The 26389-nt window shown below is 37.3% G+C and overlaps 2 protein-coding genes across 2 annotated transcripts in view; one reads left to right on the top strand and one right to left on the bottom strand.

Moving 5' to 3' along the window:
* Positions 1-26389, bottom strand: part of LOC116163992 (angiotensin-converting enzyme) — a 68972-nt gene that overhangs the window by 19683 nt on the left and 22900 nt on the right. Inside the window, exons 4-8 of the mRNA XM_031478119.1 lie at positions 25825-26114; positions 25493-25662; positions 25315-25439; positions 17942-18185; positions 17796-17894 (exon numbers count right to left, since the gene is read on the bottom strand). Of these exons, the coding sequence (XP_031333979.1) occupies positions 17796-17894; positions 17942-18185; positions 25315-25439; positions 25493-25662; positions 25825-26114 (928 nt within the window). The remainder of the gene's footprint in view (positions 1-17795; positions 17895-17941; positions 18186-25314; positions 25440-25492; positions 25663-25824; positions 26115-26389) is intronic.
* On the top strand, positions 16366-17729 carry LOC116164126 (proline-rich protein 4-like). Its single transcript, XM_031478257.1, has 2 exons — positions 16366-16431; positions 16541-17729. The coding sequence occupies exons 1-2, from the start codon at positions 16420-16422 to the stop codon at positions 17648-17650; spliced, it is 1122 nt and encodes a 373-aa protein (XP_031334117.1). The 5' UTR covers positions 16366-16419; the 3' UTR covers positions 17651-17729.

Genomic DNA, 26389 nt, shown 5'->3' with positions numbered 1-26389 from the left:
TTGATATAAATGTATGCTTATTCCTTAACGTAATTACGAAAGTGCAATGACGTGGAGCAAGAAGTAAAGCCAACAGTTCGATGACTTTTGAAACCAACGCTGCGAGAAATGAAAAATTATAGAATCCAACTGCGGACATTGAAGTGCCGGTTTGTATAGCGCTGTGGCCCGATTGCGGCATTAAGAGCCTTGGCTGAAACCCCGCCCACATAAAAATAAAGACCACAAAATATGAGAAAACAAAGGAACATTTTGGTTAATGAAGATATTACCATTTAAGAACACCAACGCCAAATTACAAGAAGTAATCTTAACCCAATTTATGTTTTGCCTTTAGGTTACAGGTTACACCATTGTGATATACAATGGTTAAATTACGCTTAGTGATATACCATGGCAAAATCCTATTTCTGCGATGTTATAATTTTTGCACCGTAAAAAAATATGGAAATCCGCATTTTGTGTCATCAGAAGCACATTCTATCTGTCCACCCGGGGTGTTGAAATGGAATACAGGAAACACCTAAAATGTTATTTAACGTGTTAGTTAAACCACTGACTAAAAATTATACTTTAATCACTTCTTTATATAATTATATTCCGCACTTTCCACACTGTATAAAATTTATCAGCCTAGCTAGGTGCAAATCAATCATGGAACTCGTTATTTATCCCACCAATTGGTGAGATGTCATTCGCAGAACCTTACCTTTGTTTAAACAATGACCTTATGTACCTCCGTCTCGAATACTAACATTGTTTTATCGATTATACAGTAAAATTGTTTAAAAAAGTATTTAAACAATGACAGTACACTATTGTTGTTGTCATCTCCTACATGCAGGCAACCATTCGATCCAATTGCTGTAATTGTAATGCTACTGTTGCACAATCAACCCGATTGACAAATTATGCATGAAACGTATGTAAGAATAAGGTGGTCCTTAATAATTCAAAAAGTAAAATATCAACGCAACCCCTATTTGCTAAATGCGGCAAGCTGACTAGTCAAGTATGCGCGATTCTGCAATCTGCACAGGTGGGTCACGGGCTTTGAATTTATATTCACAGGTCATGGGTGCAAGGGTCTTATGGCCATATGTACCGACAAATTTAAGTGGGGCTTATAGTCCAGGAGGCAGCGACATTTTTTGTGCACTCATTTCTACAAAGCTGATATTCTGCCATTTTATTGTTTTGATAGTACAAGTAAACAAAACAAACGGTAGTCTACCGCGCCGGCGGTGTTGCCTAAATTTGCAACAATGTTCTGAACATGTTAATAAATAATATGTACATGCCTCATTTCTACAAGGATGAAACTTTTTACAGTAATTAATTATACCTAAAAATGAAGTATGGTAATAGTCTACCGCCCTGGAAGCGTTGCCATCCCAAGTGTACCACCCACGCAAGATGCAAAAAAAATTATTGAGAACGATTGAACTTATTTCTACAAAGATGAAATTTTTGTTGGAAAAAGTTGATGTCATAAGAAACCAAAACAAAGTGGTCTACCAATCACGTGATGTTACTAAGGTCTCGGTAGACACGCTGGAAGGTACGATTTTCCGAGCGCAGCTGCTTGCTGCACTACTCTGTTAAACAATCTCGAGGATCGTTAATAATGATAAATACAACTGAAAATGAACTAATTTGTATATCATTAGATAAAGAAAAAAAATCTTCTTTCGATTGGTGTCATTATAAACCCGCTAAGACCTAAATTATCATGGGGAGCAATGATGTGCAAAAAACCTTTTTCCCATGTTAATTGCCTATGTTCGTTTTTGAAATATTTTTATTTTATGCCCGTTTATATAATTTAGAGGTACCTACTTTTAACAGAGTAGTGCAGCAGCTGCGCTCGGAAAATCGTATCTTCCAGCGTGTCTACCGAGATCTTAGCAACATCACGTGATTGGTAGACCATTTTTTTTGGTTTCTTATGACATTAACTTTTTCCAACAAAAATTTCATCTTTGTAGAAATAAGTTCAATCGAATAATTTTTTATGCGTCTTGCGTGGGTGGTGGACTTGTGATGGCAACGCTTCCAAGTTCCAACGCGGTATACTATTACCATACTTCATTTTTAGGTATAATTAATTACTGTAAAAAGTTTCATCCTTGTAGAAATGAGGCATGTACATATTATTTATTAACATGAACATTGTCACAAATTTAGGCACACCGCCGACGCGGTAGACTACCGTTTTGTTTACTTGTACTGCCCACACAATAAAATGGCAGAATATCAGCTTTGTAGGAATGAGTGCACACAAAATGTCGCTGCATCCTGGACTATTAGCTTGAGCGTAGCTTATAACCTTGGCAAGGATTATTTCGAAACGGATGCTATGGAGCAACGCTTCTAAGCTCCGCTTAAATTTATCGGTGCAAACGGTCATTTAGCTCTGGTCTCTCTGGTCGATCGTAAGGGATGCTAAGTAGGGCATCAGAAGTACATATTAGTGAATTTTGTGGAATAGCACTTTAATGTAAATGTCACCCACGTGTATGTGGGGAGTGTATTGTGCAGGCCATCGTGCTGACCGTGCTTTATTGTTGGGCTATTACAAACTACTGGTACTGTACTGGCAGATATCCGGATATATTCCTAGGCTCCAAGAGTCCATAAGGTGCATGAGTCTATGACGCGTCCAGGGTACGAACTCCCGAACCTATTCGCTCGAGTAGTTACGCACACCCACAACTGTAAATTTATGCACGTTAGCTTATTTACCCGAATTGCTTGGTTAAAAAAATATAGGCAACCAACTATTCATAACGTTAATCGCGGATGAGGCGTATTAGGAGCTCAATATAAACGAAACTATACCCAAATGAGGTCTCAAGTCTCAACCAAAACAGAATTGTTACACTATCGCCAGGGGCCAGGGCTGTATTTGAGAGCAAGCAGCAAGCACTAAAATTTGCGCCTTTACTCGCCGCGAGAAGCTTGAGTAATGGGACTTTTGACAGGCAGGTTTTTAGAAATATGGATGTTCACATTTAAAAAATATTTATTATTATAACGTACAAGTTGTGGACCCTCTCTCCCATACAGTTGTGCCGACACCTTTGAATCGAATTTGTGATCAGACCAAACAAAAATTTCGTTATTTATTGTTATTATGGTTATTATTCTGTTTAAATTATCCAGATCCTATGACTACCGCAATGAGGGTCGGCTTTTTTATATTTCTGTAACCGTAATAAATTAATTTATTGTTGTAAACTGGTTCGCAACTTTGCACCTATATGCCACATGTAATAAACCTATTGAAAATAAGTCAAATCCATTAACCCCGTAGGGTCACACCGAGGTGCTCTGGCGGCTTTTAAATGCTCTTTAGGGGTTTATTTTTGCTTATATTTCTTCAATAAAATATGGAAAGAACATGTTTCATTGTCCTATCATTTCAATTTTTGGTCACTACCTGTTCGTTCCACGGACTAAATTCGGATTCATGATTTTCATGTTGAAAAATGCACATGTATCAAATTTCATCAACATCGGGACTTATTTGCACTCTCCATCCTTCTATCTGTTATGGTTCCCCAGAAAATAACTAAGGGAGAAACATATGTATATTTAGGAACGTTTGGAGAAGCAGCTTCCAAACCAACCATTTTAAAAACGTCGGTTTAGTTAGAAAGATAAGCATCTTTTCGCCCCCCTGCCACCCAATTTTTACGACATTGACACACTGTTGTTGATATTTTGTATGATTAAAGAAAATTATGAAATATAGATACGTTCTTGGGTCATGCATGACTTTTGAATTACATTAAATAGGTGCGTTATTTTGCTTACTAGAACCTATAAAACCCGTTATTTAGCATAAAATTTTCAAACCGCATATCCACTTTCTTCCTACGAGAGCCTGTAACCCTGTCCCCTCCTGAGTATATACCCTAACTGTTTTTGACAACTACACCCCTGAATATGGAAGATTACCGATCAATATTAAATAACCATAATACATGGGGAAACCGTATCGTGAATCCTAGGTGTAAATTATTTTATTTATTTATTTATTTAGCCTTTATTTTTGAGTGGGTGGGGTTTCAGCCAAGGCTGCTCTACCAACCCAACCCACTATACATTTACAAATATCCATGCCCGAACCCGGATTCGAACCAGGGACCCTAGCACCACAGTCCAGCTTCAACTGAACTGCGCCACACAGGCCGGCTATTATTACTTGAATATCTGAGTACTAATCTAGAGGTACTCAATCGCCAGCAGAGAACCCACGTGCGTAACTACCCGAAGCCATACTGTGATTGATCTCGGTCTGGTATCATCGAGGAATCTATGACTACATAAAGAACTGGCAAGTCATTCCAGGAGCGACTGTCATATCACTCATATATCAGCCCGTCCAAAAAGGTTATCGCAACCCCAAGGTTGGGTATTCCCCTCGATAAGCATCTCCTTGGAGAAAAACTTACGAGAGCACCCTCTTGGAGGGCGTCTCTCGACCCCTGCCGACAAACAGGACGTAGTAGATCTTCTCTCCAACTCCATTGAGGAATCATTTGAAGAGGCATGTCCTTTGAGACGTTATACACTGAGTTATACACTGTGCCCAAGATCATGGTAATCTCGGAAATCATAGAAGATACGGAGATACGAAGATGGTGAAATTAAGAAAAAGCTGCGCAGTTAAAGAGTAATTATCATGCTGTAAAAACCATCAAATTCTGATTACTTCTGAAGTATACCAGAAAAACCTAAATTGGCCGATTTATTTTTTTAAATGTTATTTGAATAGATACAAATAAAGGCACTCCAAAATGGAAAATATGTCCGCTAGGTAGACGCAATTAGGGCGTTGTGCGCGCGTGCGCCATCCTGTTGAAACCAGCAGTTTCCAACTTTTGTTTTTTGTATGTACCGTACATGGTTGTATTCGTAATAAAAAATCCTACTCAGTACCGTATGTGCTTTTTTTACGGGTCATATAAAAAAATAAAGTTGATGATTTCTCCGAAACGAAACGTTGTATTGAAAATCTCTCAACGGTAAAAAAGTAAAAAAGTGGCATCGGAGTGCCTTTATTTGTATCTATTCAAATAACATTTAAAAAAATAAATCGGCCAATTTAGGTTTTTCTGGTATACTTCAGAAGTAATCAGAATTTGATGGTTTTTACAGCATGATAATTACTCTTTAACTGCGCAGCTTTTTCTTAATTTCACCATCTTCGTATCTCCGTATCTTCTATGATTTCCGAGATTACCATGATCTTGGGCACAGTGTATAACTCAGTGTATAACGTCTCAAAGGACATGCCTCTTCAAATGATTCCTCAATGGAGTTGGAGAGAAGATCTACTACGTCCTGTTTGTCGGCAGGGGTCGAGAGACGCCCTCCAAGAGGGTGCTCTCGTAAGTTTTTCTCCAAGGAGATGCTTATCGAGGGGAATACCCAACCTTGGGGTTGCGATAACCTTTTTGGACGGGCTGATATATGAGTGATATGACAGTCGCTCCTGGAATGACTTGCCAGTTCTTTATGTAGTCATAGATTCCTCGATGATACCAGACCGAGATCAATCACAGTATGGCTTCGGGTAGTTACGCACGTGGGTTCTCTGCTGGCGATTGAGTACCTCTAGATTAGTACTCAGATATTCAAGTAATAATTTACACCTAGGATTCACGATACGGTTTCCCCATGTATTATGGTTATTTAATATTGATCGGTAATCTTCCATATTCAGGGGTGTAGTTGTCAAAAACAGTTAGGGTATATACTCAGGAGGGGACAGGGTTACAGGCTCTCGTAGGAAGAAAGTGGATATGCGGTTTGAAAATTTTATGCTAAATAACGGGTTTTATAGCTTCTAGTAAGCAAAATAACGCACCAATTTAATATAATTCAAAAGTCATGACCCAAGAACGTATCTATATTTCATAATTTTCTTTAATCATACAAAATATCAACAACAGTGTGTCAATGTCGTAAAAATTGGGTGGCAGGGGGGCGAAAAGATGCTTATCTTTCTAACTAAACCGACGTTTTTAAAATGGTTGGTTTGGAAGCTGCTTCTCCAAACGTTCCTAAATATACATATGTTTCTCCCTTAGTTATTTTCTGGGGAACCATAACAGATAGAAGGATGGAGAGTGCAAATAAGTCCCGATGTTGATGAAATTTGATACATGTGCATTTTTCAACATGAAAATCATGAATCCGAATTTAGTCCGTGGAACGAACAGGTAGTGACCAAAAATTGAAATGATAGGACAATGAAACATGTTCTTTCCATATTTTATTGAAGAAATATAAGCAAAAATAAACCCCTAAAGAGCATTTAAAAGCCGCCAGAGCACCTCGGTGTGACCCTACGGGGTTAATGGATTTGACTTATTTTCAATAGGTTTATTACATGTGGCATATAGGTGCAAAGTTGCGAACCAGTTTACAACAATAAATTAATTTATTACGGTTACAGAAATATAAAAAAGCCGACCCTCATTGCGGTAGTCATAGGATCTGGATAATTTAAACAGAATAATAACCATAATAACAATAAATAACGAAATTTTTGTTTGGTCTGATCACAAATTCGATTCAAAGGTGTCGGCACAACTGTATGGGAGAGAGGGTCCACAACTTGTACGTTATAATAATAAATATTTTTTAAATGTGAACATCCATATTTCTAAAAACCTGCCTGTCAAAAGTCCCATTACTCAAGCTTCTCGCGGCGAGTAAAGGCGCAAATTTTAGTGCTTGCTGCTTGCTCTCAAATACAGCCCTGGCCCCTGGCGATAGTGTAACAATTCTGTTTTGGTTGAGACTTGAGACCTCATTTGGGTATAGTTTCGTTTATATTGAGCTCCTAATACGCCTCATCCGCGATTAACGTTATGAATAGTTGGTTGCCTATATTTTTTTAACCAAGCAATTCGGGTAAATAAGCTAACGTGCATAAATTTACAGTTGTGGGTGTGCGTAACTACTCGAGCGAATAGGTTCGGGAGTTCGTACCCTGGACGCGTCATAGACTCATGCACCTTATGGACTCTTGGAGCCTAGGAATATATCCGGATATCTGCCAGTACAGTACCAGTAGTTTGTAATAGCCCAACAATAAAGCACGGTCAGCACGATGGCCTGCACAATACACTCCCCACATACACGTGGGTGACATTTACATTAAAGTGCTATTCCACAAAATTCACTAATATGTACTTCTGATGCCCTACTTAGCATCCCTTACGATCGTCACCAGAGCTAAATGACCGTTTGCACCGATCAATTTAAGAGGAGCTTAGATTAAGCGTTGCTTAAAATCCATAGCAACCGTTTCGAAATAATCCTTGCCAAGCTAATAGTCCAGGACGCAGCGACATTTCTTGTGCACTCATTTCTATAAAGCTGATATTCTGCCATTTTATTGTTTTGGCAGTACAAGTAAACAAAACGGTAGTCTACCGCGTCGGCGGTGTGCCTAAATTTGTGACAATGTTCTGAACATGTTAATAAATAATTAAGGCGTTCTGCACCTTTGTGTGTTCCTCTCACCTCACTTCGGAGTAATCTGATTGCTCCCCTCGCTGCTTCCTTGTTCGTTACTAAGTGAACAGGAAGAAGGCCAAGCAAGACCTCCATGGCAGCTGTGGGTGTAGTACTCATTGCTCCAGTAATACTCTGATAAGCTACGCCTTGCAGCCTGTTTAGTTGAGCCTCGGCTGCTTCCGCTTAGGACCATACCAGCGCAAGGTAGGTAAGTGAAGAGAGGCCTAATTACAGTGGTGTATGGATAGTCAGAAGGAAAGGCGGCGATTTAATCCCCATTTCCTTCCCATAACTCTTTCACAACTCATTAAGGCCATGGTGGTCTTGTTGACGATCATGGTGATGTGAGGCTTCCAAGTGAGCCTTTTGTCCAGTATGACTCCCGACGGGTTAATCTGCCTCAAAAATCGCATACACCAGAATTCCCAAACGACTGATTTCCCGGGAATTCCCAGAGAATTCTTAGAGACTTCTTTTTAAGTCTTAATAGTTTATGTTTAACTTAAGTGTAATTTGTGTGTGTGCGCTCACCCTGAAAAAATCACAGAGCTAAATCTGGAGGAGATCTCATCGTAATCTTGCCACATTTGAAAAGTAAAAAGTGTAAGCTTTGTTTTAAGCCTAATTACCATGAAATAAACAGTGAGTCACTTTTTGAAAACACACTTTATAACGTTTCGTTGAAATTTTCACGTCCAAACTGTACTTTTTTCTAAATATGAATGACTGCCTGTAAGAGACCCCAATTTACTAATAAACATCGCTAACAACATTTCTGTTATAGCACCGCAGATTTTTAGAATTAAAAAAAGACTTAGGCCATGTCGGTAATTTTAGCGTTTTAAACGAGACGGTTATACTTTCTGCCAATCATGCAATTGCTCTCCCGATCGATGGCTTCATGTCCATCCCCCACCATCTTAATTGGGCCATAAAGGATGAATTTTTCCTTCACCACTTGACTATCAGTTTTCTCTGGTCAAAAATATTCACTTAAATTTTAATTTAGAAATTTCATTGCGTACCTATTGGTTTCTTTTAGATTCTTCGGTTTCAACGATTTCTTCCACTTCTATTCCCCGATTTCTAATCGTCGTCCCTTTGTTTCCACAGTCTCGCAACAGCCTGTCGGAACTGATCTTGTTGTTGTTGCTTTCCAAAAGCCAACACAAGGAGGATTTCCGTAGAGTCTTTTGGGACCCGTCGGGTAAAACGACATAGACCGTTGATTTTTTATGACACTTGTCGTCCGGAAAGTAAATGGAACTAAAATTCGACAGATGGTTTGTTTGACTCATCCGTAAAATTTCTGACTTCGACGAAAATTTCCTCGTCATGATTTTCTGGAGTATAGAAATCTAGTTCTTGGTCGTTGTTATTTACAGGGTGTTAGCAAAGGTGACCTCACTAAACGTTCATTGCCACACTAAGCTCCCCTAGACAAATGCAGCATTAACGCCACTTACACCTAACGAAATATCCGGGATTGCCCAGCTAATGGCGCTCATCCTGTATGCCGCGTCCATAATTTTTCGTACGTATTCTTCGGTCGATTCACAATCCATAAAGCGAATCGAATAAAAATGTCGATACAGAACAATTCCCTGCATTGAACGACTGAACCATTGTATTCATACGTATTGGTACTCCACACATTTTACAATAAATTGGCAGATGTTTTCGCATCTCTAATGTGAACAAAAACTGATCGGTCACACACAAAGCATTATTAACTTCACAACTTTGTTTTCCTCGCGTCTTTTGCCGCTTCATCTTCGTCGGAATTGAGCATACTGAGTCGACGTAAACTGGAGCTGCCTCGACAAGTATTTCATTTGTTAGGAGCTTAAACAGATATTCCATATATGCCTGTACAGCAAATTTCCAATCGGCAAAGTTCTCTCGGCCATTCAATTCTTCAATCTGAAAAGATTGGTTTGACGGCGATGACATTTATCTGTTCAGCGCACTCAATTTATGTACATGAAATTGACCATGCGGCTCGTAACCTGTTAGCAGAGTGAATAATTTCGTACTCGTGAATTAGATAAAATCCGACAACTACTTTATTAAACCACATTCACACACCTTATATGACATGCTATTTCTTTATTTTAAAACATTTATTCAAAGGAAATTCATAAATGATCAACTTTGGGATTGGTTTTCAGCTTCAGGCTAGGCGATGCAGGAATAACACGATAGTACGAATATAATGCTGCAAACCCGAAAGTTCTACGATATTCCGTTGCCAAGATCTCGATCGATTTATAAACGTTAAAAAACAATCGAAATTGTTTTGTATGTTAACATTCGGAATTATAAATTCATATCTGTAACTATTTAATTTTTGGCAATTTTTAAAATTTGTTTCTTACTGTGAAAATACATCTTACTTGCAAAAACTTGGCGCTAGCCTCAGAAGTGTTTATAATTAGTTTAGCCTATTCAAATTTGAACAAGTTTCTTTACGTAATGAATTAAACCTCTCGCCAGGAAAGATTGCCGGTCACAGAACACCTGATCCCGAACTACAATCTATGTTTTTCTAAAGATGTGAGCAACTTCCGTGATAGTATCGTGTTAATGTTGAACGAAAAAACTTTTCGTTCAATATTGGCACGATCATATTCCGGAAGTCGTTAGGATTTAAAAAAAAACATAGATTGTAGATCGACACAAGGTGTGCTGTGACCGGCATTCTTTCCTGGCGAGAATAATACGTAAAGGACGTGCAGTGAATGAAGAAAATATTGCTTCGGTTCGCTACCTGATTGAAGAAAATAATCGTGTGACATGCCGTATTGTTCAGAGTAGGAATTGGCCGATTGGCGTGACTACAATTTAAAAACTTTGCATGAGGAGAGTTTGTTGTCGTTGGGTCGATAGAGCAACAAATAAAACAGCGCGGTTTGTAGTCCAAAGAAGTTTGCTAAAATACGGAAGTAGTAAATCAAAGAGTGCCATCGCTGGAACAAAACCTAGATTTATGCCTTTGAACTAATATCAACATTTTTAATCGGCTCAAGCGATCTTTCCAACTGATTCTAACAGCGCTGTGAACTCGCATGTTTTTTCAGTAAAAATAGCTCTTTACTACATCTAAGGATCAAAAAACAGTTAATGCATTGATACACAACAATTTGTTAGTCTCTGGTTATCCAAAGAGCTTGTTTAATGAACCAAAGAAAAGCGACATTGCCTTGCATCACGACAATGCATCTTCCAAATAGCAGTGCAAACAATGCGGGTTTTGTAGTAGTCAAAGGTGAAATTATTGGACCATCCATCTTGAAGTTCCGACTTATCTAAAAAAATTACGCGGTCATCTTTTTCAACCCCAAATGATGCCATCCTTGCGTTTTAAAACCTTGTATCGGAGGTGACTCAAGAGCAATGGCATGGGTATCTTACCGATTACATGTTAATGTGTTATGCTAAAATAGTCCAGGAAATGAAGGTTTTGACCTGGCAATTTTTTCAAAATGAATCGATTAACTTGGAATTTTGACAGTAGGTAGGGAATAGCCTAAGGATCAAAATCTATATCATGCCAAAGGGCGCTTTCCCCCTGGGGGTGGTTGCCACCCCACCTCAGGGGTGGTAATTTTTTTATTGTAATTTTTATACAGAAATAGATAGAAGAATTAATTCTAAGCAAAAAGTGTTCTATACATTTTGTAGTAAGTTAATACTTCTCCAGTTATTCGCGACCGAAGGTATGAATTTTTCATAGAAAAGATCAATGTTTTTAATTGGTTATTCGCGAAATACTCGAAAAATATGCATTTTATAAAAAAATCGTGGAGAACAAAATGGTAGCTTTTAAAAAAACAAAGAAAACGTTTTTTTTAAATAATTGATGTATGACCAATACGAACCGGGTTTTGGTTTGTTAAAGGTTAGCTCTTGTTCGTCAAACGCTAAATTAGAGCATTTCACAGCCAAATAACGGCAAAACTATGCATTTTTCGAGAACAACTTGTAGAATATTCTTTAAAGTATTAAAAAAAACCTTTCTCTTTTTTTTTTAAACAAACTAGTATAAAAGTTAAGTGAGTTGAAAATGATGAATGATGATGAAAATAAAGTAGATCCGTACTTTTTTCAGCGAAAAAATCAGCACAAGCAACCCCCTAATTACCACCCTCATTAAAATTAGTCCTTCCCCTTTTCCAGTTTTCCCTAATTGCGCATTAGTAATACATTCTAGAAGTGCGACCAGTTTAGAAGACTTAATTTTCAAATAATTAAAGCTAAAAATGAAAAACGAATTTTTACAATTTTGTGAATAACGTCCTTCTCTTCAAAATAACTAGAAAACAACTGGAGATACGTAAAAAATGCTAGAACATCCAATTGTAGCTTTTTTAATTGCAAACATTCTCCTCGCCGGGAATTTTCTGTACGACAAAAATTAAGTGAGATCTAGACGTTTAAAACGTATGCGAGCACTACTTTCTTTTAACACTTTAAGCTCACTCCATTTTAAAACTAAGAGTTTTAAAGGGAGTTGATGTGAACAACCTTGTAGCTCTTGTAAAAACCTACAAAATGGTTTTTTAATGCACTTCTATCTTGAAAAATAAAGAAGTTTTAATTAAAAGTAAAAGAATTACAATTTTTTTCAAAAAATTTTGAAAACACAAATCGAAGAAGTATGCTACATGACGGGTATATATTTCGTATACTACACATTAGAAACTGACATACACAGTTACATTCATTCCATACATACACACACTATGTAATGCATATACAGAGCGATTCAAAAAGAATATCACCACTTTGAAAATCTGAATTTTAATTAAAGAATCAAAATGAACCATGGGTTATATCAAAATGAAGCGTATTAAAGTAAGTTTTTTTTCCACTAGAAAAAAGATTCACAGGTGTTGAATATGACCCCTCTCGAGAGATATCGATACGATTATACGTACGTGCGCGGCTGCCAGGAACTTTTACCTTTGCACAAATACACAAACACTCTTTCTCTATGAAATGTTTAATGTTTATATCAACGTTTGATACCCCATCTATCAGGAGGTCGAACACCATACTTTGTCCGAAATGCACATTGAACAACTGTCGTCAATAATAAATTATTCACTTTTTTTTATTAAACCGCAGTAAGGGTTAATTTTTAAGGGTGGAAATATTCTGAAAGAATGTTCCAAAGCCTCTAACAATCTCATCACTCAACTCATCTGAACCAAATTGTACTCACCTTAAGCTTTAATGTAGTTTTATGGGTTTGGCAAAAAGGGGTAGTTTTCACACCTAAAAAATGAAGAGCGCCCATCGGCATAATATAGATTTGGAAGTGGAGGATAAGTTTAACCTAATCCCAAATTTTCATGCGAATCGATGCATTTTCAAAAAATTGCAAGGTTTTACAGTATTTCAAGAGTTTCGTTTCCTAGACTAAAAGGACAACATTTGAAAACAGATTAAATCTCGTGTAAAGAAGAGCGGTGTGACCCTGCGGGTTTATGGATTTAACCTAGAGACTGAGAACCACGTGGCAACTCTAATTTTTTATATTTTGGATGTTGACATTTTGAAATTACACCTTTATTTCTCTTTGCAACGATGTATTGTATGTACATGATGGTTCAGAATCACATTTTTCCTAAAAATACAGTTTTTCATTATTTGCGAAGAGTGTTTTGGAAAAACAAAACGTTCTTTTATTGTAAACAAAAATTTAACAGTTTGGTCCTGTTTCAAGTACCTACATAGGGCCATTTACGTTTGTGCATGCTAGTTTTATTGCGAAAATGCCATTTGCATAAGCGCAGAACAAGGAGATATGGTAGAAATTTACTACACTTCGCATCGAAATGCCCTCATGGCTGCTGCAGCATATTTGCAGCGTTATCCAGAACGGAAACAGCCTAGTTCAAAAATTTCAAAAAAAAAAAAATCTATCAAACGAGCCCAATCAAAAAGTACATTGCATTTGAAAAAAATCGATTGCGCTATCCTTACTCATTTGTTTTCTGAAATAAAACCAACTGAACGCTATACATATATTTATAATACTAAAGTAGCTTTATTTTCATGTATATACCGTGCTGAAAAGGACGTTTGTGCAAAGATGAATCGAAATATACCTATCAATACCTACGTTTATATAAACCATCTAAGTACTCGTAGGTATATGCGGCGGAACCAACGTATGGATAATTTAAATTAACTGGATCATTAGATAAAACGAAAGCGCGTATTTCTATTAGGAGATCCTCATTTCTCAATAGCGGACCATCGCACATGTTCCAACATATGGATAACGTAAGATTCGTCTTACGTAGTTTTCCTGTAAAATATCGTAAAATAGTACGAACAGAAAATTGCATAAATGCAATTTTCAGAGCATAATCCATCCACATAACGCCGACTGTATGCTTTATTTGGAAAGAAATACTTGCAATCCAAACTATGATCACAGTCACTAATTGTGAAGAGAAGATTCATGGTTTTTGTTGCAAACTTCCTTTTGAAAAATTTACCAAATATATAGTTGCAAATACCATTTAATTAACATCAAAAACTGCAACACTTCTTTTTATTGTGCTCCGACTTGTATCTAATTAATAACATACGAAATAACTTGTTTAAGGAACGGAGGCAGTAAATGCGTGTCTAATACTTTCTTTTCCGGTTTAAGTAATAATAGCAATTAGACTCGGATAAATATAAGTTTTATAGTAATGTACGGAAAGAACAAGAAGAAATTTTACCTTGCACTTGAAAACAAATAAAAGTACGTATTCAGAAATTCCGAATATTTGTTTACCAACATTAGAAAATCACCATTCGATGATAGGAAAGGACAAAATGTAATGAGGTGAGACGTGCACCTACTAAGGTATACAGTGTTCACTTATCGTAAACTCAAGGCCAGACGGAACCAAAGTCTCAAGATGAGATGGGTCAATGATAGTCTGCTGCACGCTGAATTCGTCTTCGAAATTTCGAGACGAGACCAAACTCATAATAAATCTCATCTCGCATCACTATTCCACACAATAGGCATGGGACAGACGGTCCAAATTACGTAAGAAAGTATAATCTCATAAAGATTAATGTATAATTCTAGCCAGGAAAGATTGCCGGTCACAGCACACCTTGTGTCGACCTACAATCTAATTTTTGCTCAGAATCGAACACAGAAGGAAAATTCGAAAAAGATCCCGTTGTAATTCTTTATTGGATTCAAAAAATTGTCAGTATTTCATGAGTAAATACTATAATTGAAATTTCTATTTAATTTTCAAAGACTATAGGTTTGGTTTCGTTATTTTCATATTGAAAAATACCTAGATAACAACAACATCGATATTTACGGCTCCGTTTAGATGTGCACGATCATTGATCATGGTGGAATTTTAGGAAAATATTTGTAGAAGTGGAAAACTTAGATCTAAAAACCTAGACAAATTAATCAATTCCATCATAATCAGATGTGTTTTAGTTGCTGAAGAAAGAATTAAAGAAGAAAGACAAGAGCTTTGGAGGCGTGGACCCCCAATTGAAATATGCTACAGGTACAATTTATTGGAAAAAAAAATTTGTTTCGATCTCTAACCCTCAATTTTATTTTGCATGTTGAATTATTACACCCCGTACCTATAGTACGCACAACATTAGTGTTATCTCAGAAGAAGTTACACTTTAAAATGTAATGAATAACATTTCATTGCAAGCTACAGTATTGGGTCTAATTCTTTACCTAAGGACGTTCATACTGATTACTTGCTTCAGAACATTATTTTGCAGCCATTTATAAACATAAACTATCTGTGTGTTATGTAACCACACTATGTATGAGTATAGAAAATTGGAATTAACTTCTAAGTTACCTTAGCAGCTCCGATTACATCACTGCAATATTCCCGAAGTATACTGACGTTATATAACATCGACATGGAAGCAATATGTCTGTTTGCTGGAAATAAACAGCATGTGTTTCCGTCTCGCCTCAAGTGGTCTTTACCTCTTCATAGTTGCTGAAACGATCATCTCGAAGCTCTAGCTTAGTGTATATTGACGTTTTTCTGAGACCATGTATGCAGTGCGGTCAGGAAAGGCTAAGTACCTTCCAAAATTCAAGAAGAAAGAGGACACGCAGGTATGATCGACTGCTAAATAACAATTTGGCTTGGACCTTAAGCCTATGGAAAACAATGAAAGAATCAGGGGATAAAAATCTGCACTGTATTTCCTTTAAATCCAACTTGACGTATATTTTTTTAAATCAAAGTTATTTTAGAAAATATTTAGGGTGGTTAATTTTATCTGTACTGTTTCCCAAACTAAATCGTAGCTTGTCCGTTGAAGTACACATTAAGCTATGTGCACAATGTGTGCAGGTAAGTACTGCATATTTGCACCACTTAATACGTACTTGCAGAGTGCAGACTTTCCACAACTGATTTATATCGACTAAGATAATTGCAATTATAAATTTACGCTAAAATGCTTTTTTACTTTAATCGAAATCGATGGATGACAAATTGAAGACAATTTATTGAATGGAAAGGCTAATAAAGTACCTAATTGTATTGCTATATGTAACGCACACTAACATCAATTTGCTGACGATTTCTGTACGGTGCATGACTATAAAATCAAATATGTTTACAATAAGCCAAATCGTAATTGATAATTACTTCAATGTTACAGTTAATAATCTTTCTTAATAATTAGCGGATATACGACGCTTTCGCGGGATACTATCGGTAACCGTCTTTCCATAACCATCATACGTTGAAGGGGGCTGGCGAAAGTAGTCAAATTGCTATATAAGGACGGGGCATCTATTTCAGAAGCATCCAGTAGTGTTTTCTCCTTTATGCGTTTAATTTACACGGCACAATGAAATTACTGGTGAGTGAATGTAGACTACATACGGTGTTCGCGTTAAGTGAATCGTTAATTTGTCGAATCGAACGCAATCTAAGGATTATATAATAAAACTAATCGGTTTACATTGTAGGGTATTTCGACGCTGTGCGCATTACTTCTGCTCGTAACTGCCGAATCAAAGACCGAAACAAAAGCCACAGATTCTAAATCCGCAGAACCCCAAGATAAGAAGCAAGATAAACGTGGTATTGAATTGGGATATGGCGGTGGTGATTTTGGTGGACACGATTTCGGTGGTTTTGACGGAGGCCACAGCGGCGGCGGGTTTTCTGAAGGACATGGAGGCGAGCAGGATTATGGTGGATTCGACCACGGAGGTGGAGACGACCACCATCAAAAAACCGTGACGGTTGTCAAAAATGTTCCGGTTCCCTACCCCGTAGTTAAACATGTGCACGTTCCAGTAGAAAAGACCGTGCATGTTCCAGTAAAGGTGCACGTACCACAACCCTATCCAGTCGAAAAGAAAGTACCCTACGCCGTGCCCGTTAAAGTTAATGTGCCTGTACCTGTTCCCCATCCGTATCCCGTAGAAAAACCAGTTCACTTTCCAGTAAAAGTTCATGTCGACCAACCCTACCCAGTCAAAGTTCTTGTTCCGCAACCTTACCCTGTATACAAAGAAATACCCGTTCCATATAAAGTACATGTGCCTCAACCGTATCCAGTTGAAAAGAAGGTACACTATCACGTTAAAATACCCGTACACGTTCCTCAACCATATCCAGTTGAAAAAATTGTACCATACCCAGTTCAAGTGAACGTGGACAAACCTTACCCAGTACATATTCCAAAACCGTACCCAGTGCACGTTGAGAAGAAAATACCTTATCCGGTGTCAAATCCAATTCCTTATCCTGTTAAAGTACCTGTTGATAGGCCTATCCCATACCCAGTGGAAAAACCTGTACCGTACCCAGTAAAAGTGCCTGTGCCTGCCCCCTACCCTGTCGAAAAGAATATACCCGTGCCGGTTGAGAAGCCAGTTCCCTACGCTGTCAAAATTCCAGTAGATCATCCAGTACCGGTACCGGTTTACAAAAAAGTTCCCTATCCTGTCGCTAAACCGGTACCGGTTCCCGTAAAGGTACCCGTACCCGTCCCGGTACACGACCACGGACATGACAGCGGTTCCGACTATGGGAGCGAAGAAGGAGATCACAGTTCAGGATACCATTAAATCTTTCTCTAGTGATATTATTTTAGACTTTACTTTATCTTTTTCCTATTTCTAATTCTGTACAGTATTATAGTATTATGTTGACGTTTGTAATTTCTTTGACGTTGTTAAATTAATAAATGTCGAAAAATTTAAATGTGCTTACCTCATGTACGGAATATTTGCTGCGATGTGATATTTGGAGCCAGGATCAAAATCCATTTCGGAACGTAAAACTGGTGGCTTGATTCCCGTGTATAATTCACTACAAAAGTATGTAATATTCATCTTACATTCGTGGTCATAACCTACCTCAATCTCCACCAATGACAATTATATTGATCTTTGTAAATGTCCCCTTTAAATACGTCATATCTCCATTTATCCATTAAATAAGTAAACGGTAAAAATGCCACCTTATCAAGCGCCATCATGTATAAGTAGTTTATATTAACCGCAGAATCGTCCACTGACGTTTGCACAAGACCCAATGCTTGTAAATGTCTTGGTGTCCCAACGGATAATCCAATCGCTTCCCCAATTGCTTCGTGGAACGCTAAAATGAGATCGTGATTATCAATCTCCTTCCTGATTAGATACGGCAGGTACTTCTTTATAAGGAAAGTTGATATATCAAAATATGCGAACACGTATTACCGGATACTTTCACTCTCATTACATTTTTAATGTAGGTAACAGATGTTTATTATGCTTTTCTAATCTCTGTTAGCACTAATGGCGTGTGTTTTAATTGGCAAGAAGCGGCCATGCAAAACTGCGGAAGTTACCTTCGTCATATCGTAACTTGTAACAATAGATAGATATATTGCAATCGCAGTTCACAAAAATTAATTTACTTGCCAAACAATAAATTTCCTCATCTAAATTAAATATATTGCATCCAAAACATAACAAGTGTGCACAAATTCATTCTGATGTTATACTTATGTAACCATTTACCGTTAAGAACGCATTTTTAAAAAGTATAGTTTCGTTTTGGTGTATGGTGTGATATGCCAATGCTTTTATGAGTTTATTACTTTTTTTTTTAAGGTGTAACAAATGAATTCATACTTTCATCTGAAACGGATTTTAATTTGGTGGCTGCATATTCTCTAAACGCACTTTCCAGTAAACAGTAGTCCAAAGGATAGGTATAGGTACATGCCGACAATGTTGTCATCAATAGTTACCTTTTCCAATAAGTAGGTACGCTAAAGATTCTCATTTGATTGCAATAGTATAATATTGAAAGATAACCGTTACAATGCGACCTATTGTAATACGACTATCCTGTAACACGAGTGGCGTATCGAAGCGGAGCTACGAGTGTCCACAAGATAGAAGTATCGCAATAAAGCATTTGTAACACGTATTATTTATACTATTTTTCTATTTTGGTGCTTTAATTTGATTAAAAACTAATTACGAAAAACTACAGGATACTTTAGAACCCCTACGTTTTGTGTTGGCAACACCATTTACGTTGACAAGTTTTAAGTTGGCAGCGTAGATACAAAACTTGACATTTGGACACTTTCGTGGTTTGTGTAAACTTTTAGTTTAATTTTTATAATAAATTCATAACGTCCGTGCACTCTCCCTGCAATAGGGCGCGCCTCATAGGTCAAGTATACGTTTCCAGCAGTGGCGTAGCTAGGGGGGTGCGGTCCGCACCGGGCCCCTGAAACGAAGGGGCCCTATAATTCATCCGTGTAACCGCGCGGCCGGGATAACAAAAATTATGCAACATTTTTGAAAATCTGTGGTTGAACGATAGTTTGCAGAAATACTGTAACGGAAACGCTCCAGACGTGACGTCGCCTTTGGCGCTCTGGAATTTTCTACGCGCGCGATAGCGGGACGAAACATTGAGCGCGAAAATCTGATATAAATTGCGAAGTGTGTAATATAAATAGTGGATATAAATTGTACAGTTTTTATAGTGTTTTAGTTTTGTTTAATAAATATTGATATAAATCGAACCCGAATTTATAAATCACGTTACAATACGAATAAAATAAAGGTAAGTAAATTTGTAAGTTCTGACCATTTTTAAGCTAATCAAAAATGAGCTAAAACAAGCCGGCCTTCGTAATTCATTCTGTTATGTTCTATGCTATTCATTACTTTTATGCAGTTGACAAAACCGCTGCACGATTGATTTCAATTCTGTTATTGCTGATTTTGCTAATACGAAAGCACGTAAAATAAGTTTATAGAACTTAAATGTATTTTTTTTACACAAAACGCTGTAAATAAATTTCCTAAACCAAATATAGCTTATTTTTGTTTAAATGTTTCCCATTAGGTTATCACACATATTTCGTATTTCTTTGGGGGCCCAGAAATTTGGATCCGCACTGGGCCCAGAGAACCCTAGCTACGCCACTGTTCCAGCTAACCTCTAAAATTACCCACTATAAATAACAAATACCTATATTACTTTTATTGTTAACTTATCTACACATGACACGAATATCTATAAATCTTTCAAGAAAACATTCCTTAATCTCATGACGAAATACTCCGTCATCGCGTCATCGTTCGTCTAAAGCCTCATTTACATTTGGCAAGTTTACTTGCGGATAGTACTTTCTGGCACCAAGCTTGACAAGTTAGTGTAAATGGGCTGAAAGTGCACTTGCCAGTCACTTGCTACTTGCCCGCAAGCGACAAGTGAAGTTGAGGACCTGGCTAGTTGAGTGACCAACTTTCCTGTCTGGACATGCAAATTTCTGAAGTTTTTGTGTAGTTTCTGCTTGTGTGAGAAAGTTATTTTAACACATTTTTCTGGAAGAATGGAGTGAAGTGACCAAACAATAAAGATATTAATTGTGTATAAGAAATATGAGGTATTTTGGGACATTAGAAAAGAAAACCACATCAATAAGATAAAGCGGGACAATGAACTATTAAATCTCATGAAATTCTTATAATCATCTGGATTTCTGTTGCAACCTCTTTTATTAATAGGGCACAGCCCCTCCCCCCTTTATGTTTATCCATTCTCTTATTTTCGTTTTCTTTTGTTTCTCTTCGAATTTACATCTGTGATTAATGTGGTCACAATACCAATACGACTTTAACACCAGCGCGAACCACATCACTTGGAGCCATTTTGTTGTTACTACCTACTTGAACAAGCAAATTAGCAAGCGTGTAAATAGAAATTTGGTAGCAAGTTTACTGGCAGAAGTACTTCCGCCAGTAAACTTGCCAAATGTAAATGAGGCTTTGTGGGCTTCACAATGTATGGTTCGATCCCCGGTCGAGGCACAATTTTTTTAAATTTTATATATTACTCGTAGTTTGCATTTCTACATTTCGCCAGACGGCCAGACTAATGCTGATCAGTGATCGTCGATGTAGGATGTCACACAGGCCCGGAGGGTCTAGTTCTAGTATTTCTAGTTATACAGGGGAAAGCAGCAGTGCAATTCGAAGTTCCTTTGAGCTAGATGTAATCTTAATTCTTAATACGTGAATTTTAGAAATAAGTAATTGGTGGTTTGCTGTATTAGCGAGTTGCGAGATAATGCAAATGCCCACTCAATCGCCAAGATAAATGGAGGAAGTAAATTAGCATGTCAGTCCCTCAATTATTTCTATTTGACATATATTAAAGTTACAATTTATAGCGCTAAGTATCAAACTTTCCTTTCTTTCGCAGAAATTTGATGTACAGGCACTTGGAATAAAAGAAAATCTAACGCCAGTTTCAAAATTTGGTTTTGCGCATGAGCAGTGCCAACTTTCTTATTTACGAAAGCATTTAAATTTCATTTGAAGTGAAGGATCTCTTGCCGACCGCATTAGTACCTAGATGAGCAAAGAGACTTCTAGATCAGGAAGTGACGTCACACCAATGAGAATCGAGTATTTCGGTCACGTGGTGACGTGTGAGCCAATGGGAGCGCGTGAGTCGGCCATTTTGTGACGTCACATTTTGTGTGATTTTCGCTGCTTAAAAGAGGATTTCTCCTTTGAAGTAGTAGTTGAGACAGTCTGCTCACATGCACATACAAATGCAATGACTTAATAATGCGTCAGGTTAAATACATTTCGATGTAGATAAGAGACACGATGCTGCTTCCGCTCAGAAATTTCTAGAAACACTGACAGGATGCTGCTTCCGCTATGATTAGCGGATTGAAATAAAAGCCGAGTGCATTTAACGTCTCAGTCAGTGCTTCGAGCGAACTAGTTTGCGGCGTTATTTGGTGAGTATGATTTTTGTTAAGTATCGGTTAGATTATTCATTTTTTCACTTATTTATTTGTTACAGATATTTACTGCTCATAATAATGGAAGAATTTGATTTCGCTTCCTTGAACTCATCTACCTATTGTAAGCCATTCATAAATGCAAAAGATCTGGAAATTGGAAATAAATACCCAATTACTGATATCGGCGTAATCGGCACCAAGTTTGGAGATCGAATTATGGTCGAAACCGCAACCTTCAAGTGCATACTGCCGCAGCGTTACCATACATACTTCACAGAAGAAAATCGGCTAGAGTTCCTCAAGTTGACCGTAACAAATAAAGTTGTATTTATATCTAGTATAGGAGCGGTAGGCTCAACAACGAATTTACAAATAATTACATAACCCTAATTTGAAATATGAATAAAGGTGTTAACCATTGTTGATGATCCTTTGAAATATTTCTTTCACTACCCTGCACCTCCACAGCGATCCACCATCACCTCGTTATAGGTTAATACGTCTGCCATTTATAATAATCTTGCGCCTATACCTATTTATAAATGTTATCACTGCTAGCGAGATTGCAGTTTCCTGTTTCAATTAGGCGCGGTTTCTCTTTTATAAAAACATAATAGGGGTAGCTCCCGCTCCTACGAAATAGCTTATACGGCCTAGGGGTATCTACCGCTCATACCACCAGCAGCTTCCACTGCTACCCCATACGATTTACCCTCTACGCCCCTGCAATCGCGCCCCCATTCTAACAATACTTTAACTGCTAAACGTTCATATCTTAAAGCCTCGCCTAGCTCAGATGAGTAAAGCGACAGATTCGTAATTCGCGTATCGACGGTTCAAATCCTCGACGCACTTTTTTTCAGGCAAATATTTCACAAGCTATTACGCGTTTCCTGATCCAGAAACACCGGAAGCAAAACACACAAAATGTGACGTCGCAAAATGGCCGACTCACGCGCTCCCATTGGCTCACACGTCACCACGTGACCGAAATACTCGATTCTCATTGGTGTGACGTCACTTCCTGATCTAGAAGTCTCTTTGCTCATCTACTCGCTTTTTTTGCCGGCGCTAGCATTAATATGTATTATTGGGAGGAAAATACGCTCTCGTCAATTTAAGTTCACACTTTTTAACTTGTTTTAAAAGTTTCTACATAATGCCATCTGTTATCTAAAAATTTGTTTTCTATAAACATACTTATCGCATGTGTCAAAATAACCAAAATTAAATTAGTGACATTGGTTTATACCAAAAAAAAATATGAGCGAAAATTAGAGACGACCTTCCAAGCTGTAACTCTCCGATTTCAATTAAACTTGCCTTGCTAGGGGAGACAAGGGAGGGTGTCAACATGCCATACCTATACCTGGTTTGTCTGGTGCCCTCTCTTCCATTGGAAAAAATCAGCTTCATAGACAATTACACATATTTTTCATGAAAAGAATATGGGATTTAACACAGGAAAAGTTAACTTACGAAACAAAAATCTTAAAATATTTTAATCTTTGGCAATACGTTATATACAGTGTGTCCGCGAGAGTCATATGAGAGACAACTTTATTAAAATGATCGTTTCTTCTAAAGCGCTCTTGTTAAGTGTAGGTAAAATGATCATTTTACACAAGGTGGTCAGAAAATAATGAACAATTTTTCACCCACAAATACATCTTATATATGAGATAAAAAAAACTAAAAAATCCCACATTACATGAAGAAACTGTACAACCCATTGTATTGAAGTATCGAAACTATATTTTTTGGTCTTCCTATCTTTTTCTTTTATTGGATTGAAAGAGCAAAATCTTCATTTATTCACCAATTTCGTCGAGAAAACGGCAACACATATTGCCTTGATGCAGAACTAAATTGTGTGCTCTTTGCTCTTTCTGTCTGGTTACTTTATGGTCAATTTGCTGAACAGTTTCATTACACAAGATAGGGACTAGACAATTTTTTCATCATGTTGTTTTTTGCAAGATAGCATTTGAATAGCAATAGAAAGAAAATATTATATTTGTAATGCAAACATTCGAAAAATAAATGTTTCAAACGCCAATTACACTCTTTCGCTCTCTTCCTTGCATCGTATCGACCACGGTATTGTTTCATAATTTAACGAATAGATCCAACCAGCCCCATTTTACATTGTGGATCTTAACTGTATTACTTTATCCGCTATTTTCTTACCACTCTGTGTCAAAATGATCATTTCTACCTACCCTTTAAAGCTTTTTGAAACAAGCACAAATTTTGTGTTTTATGAACAAACCGTACAAAGGTGACCGCTACAAGCTTTAATGAACACCCGGTATCTAGAAGTACTTCGTTACGAAAAGTGTTCTTCTGGAACTATTAATTTCTTTTAGCAGTTTGGAGACAGAAGGTAGAAATACCTGCTTTAATTTCTACCGCCGCCGTAGATAAAGAAACCAGTTACCACATATGTAATTGATCAGTTTTATAATTGTCCGCGTAGAGATATGTAAATTATTTTTGTAGCATCTGACAGACTCGAGATGGAGAAGCTAGGGCAAAATTAATATTTTTAGAATTTTAGCTCCGATAAGTAATTATTAGATGATTTTGGTTTCCTATATTAATTTAAAACGAACATTAAAGCTGCAAAGCTGTGCAGTTTTTTTCATATCGTAGACCTGTTGCGATTGTCCCAAAATTCCAGGTAAATATTGGCATTATTGGGCTACCAAATTTGGAAATCATTTTAATCCCATAATTTAAGTAAGTGTAATTAACAGTAGCTAATTAAATGAGTTGCAGTAAACCGCATCTGAACCAGTCGTGCACTAAAAATGCAATGCATGAGCATGGGCGTCGTAGTATCAAAATAGTTGGTCGCTGTATACAGGATGTTATATTTTATTTGCCCGTCTGTATCACGAAAACTACGCCCTTTAGACCATGCATATATTTGCATTTTTTTTCTTATTTTGACGAGTACTATCGTCCCCTGAAATATCTGCATGATATTAACTAACACTCTGTATACTTAGGTCACGTTAAGGTATAATATTTTAAGATATAAACTTCTAAATGTACCATAAGACCTTACATATAAAAGCCAAGACTAAAGAGTGGTTTGGATAAAATACTATCACTCATTCGTCCAGAACATACATGCAAGGTGTAGTAATTAAACTTTCGCTTAGTTGAGAATGCAGAAGTGAAAATAAATCAGTTATACGCGATCAAACAATTAATCTTATGTGAATGCTCAAGTGATTTAAGACGCATGAACGACCCCACGTATATTCACTTAAGTATAGATGCCTATCTAGTACGAAACTCAACGGTTTTTACCCATCTGCACGGTTATCAACTGTTCGAAATTATTCAGTATAGGTATTGAATCACAATGAGACTAAGGTTTTTTTTCCAGATTGGATGCGATGAAAATACGTGTCACGTGATTACATGAATAAGGGGAACGCTAACCTGGATTTGCTCCGTCTCTAAACACTTTGGGCAAGTTTCGATACTGAATAAAGTAGTGTATATGTGCCAGTTCGTGGTGAGCAGTAATTAGATCCTTCATATTTATGCGAGTGCACATTTTTATCCTGTAAGAATAAAAATATGGTAAATAATATGTCGTCTATGTTGCCAACCCTACCTGAAGTCCTCGCGATTACAAAAGTCCCATGCAGATGGTTGGCATAGCACCACTCGATCGGCAGGTTCTTGTAAAAGAGACCCGCTCCAAAAATCCAGTGGAAGCGCGGAAAAATTCATTGATACAAAAAAATCCTCGGCTAATCTGAATATATCAACTGGACTATAACCCTAAAATTAGCATAAATTAGCAAGGCCACTACACTGCACTGTAAATACAAATACATAATCAGGAACCTCATTTACTTTCACTTCATTTCACTTGTGCCAAACAAAATAATTGGATAATGTAAATAGCATGTAATTCACGTACAAAGAAAGAATCATTAATACCTGACGAATCATTTCCGGTCCCACGTCCAAAAAATCTCTTCCTGGATAGGGCTGGGATATATCGAAAATGTGACTCCAGGATTGACCCCACATATTACCCAACACATGTGCCGGTAGAGGTGCTCTTCGATTTATTTTTTCAGGTCCGTAAAAATCACGTAAGCGACGACGAACGTATGCATGCAAGAGTTCATATAAAGGTTTTACGGTTTCCCAGGCTTCTTCCAAATCATGAGTTAACGAGGGTGACTCGTATGGAAACATCCAATAATCGGCAGTATCTGTGAAATCTAAGATAAAAGTTAGTAACATATGTTTTGTGTGTTGCCTAACCAGCCTAACGCCTATATTACGAGTACAAACAATATTTTAGAGGGACCTATATTATTTATACGATTGTACTTCATGCTGGCCCATATAGCATAAAATGAAATAATTTTTATATCTCCAGTAACACTACCATACTGTCCAGTAACAAGAAAATCGGAACCAATTATCATATAATATTAAGGCATGATTAACGCACAGATCGAATGTTAAGAATCTGTTTTTTTTTCAAATTTGG

The sequence above is a fragment of the Photinus pyralis genome, unplaced genomic scaffold, assembly GCF_008802855.1.
Source record: "Photinus pyralis isolate 1611_PpyrPB1 unplaced genomic scaffold, Ppyr1.3 Ppyr1.4_LG2, whole genome shotgun sequence".
In the NCBI taxonomy this organism is placed as follows: domain Eukaryota; kingdom Metazoa; phylum Arthropoda; class Insecta; order Coleoptera; family Lampyridae; genus Photinus; species Photinus pyralis.
Note: the sequence above shows the minus strand (reverse complement) of the source record. Positions and strands in the feature narration are given on the sequence as shown.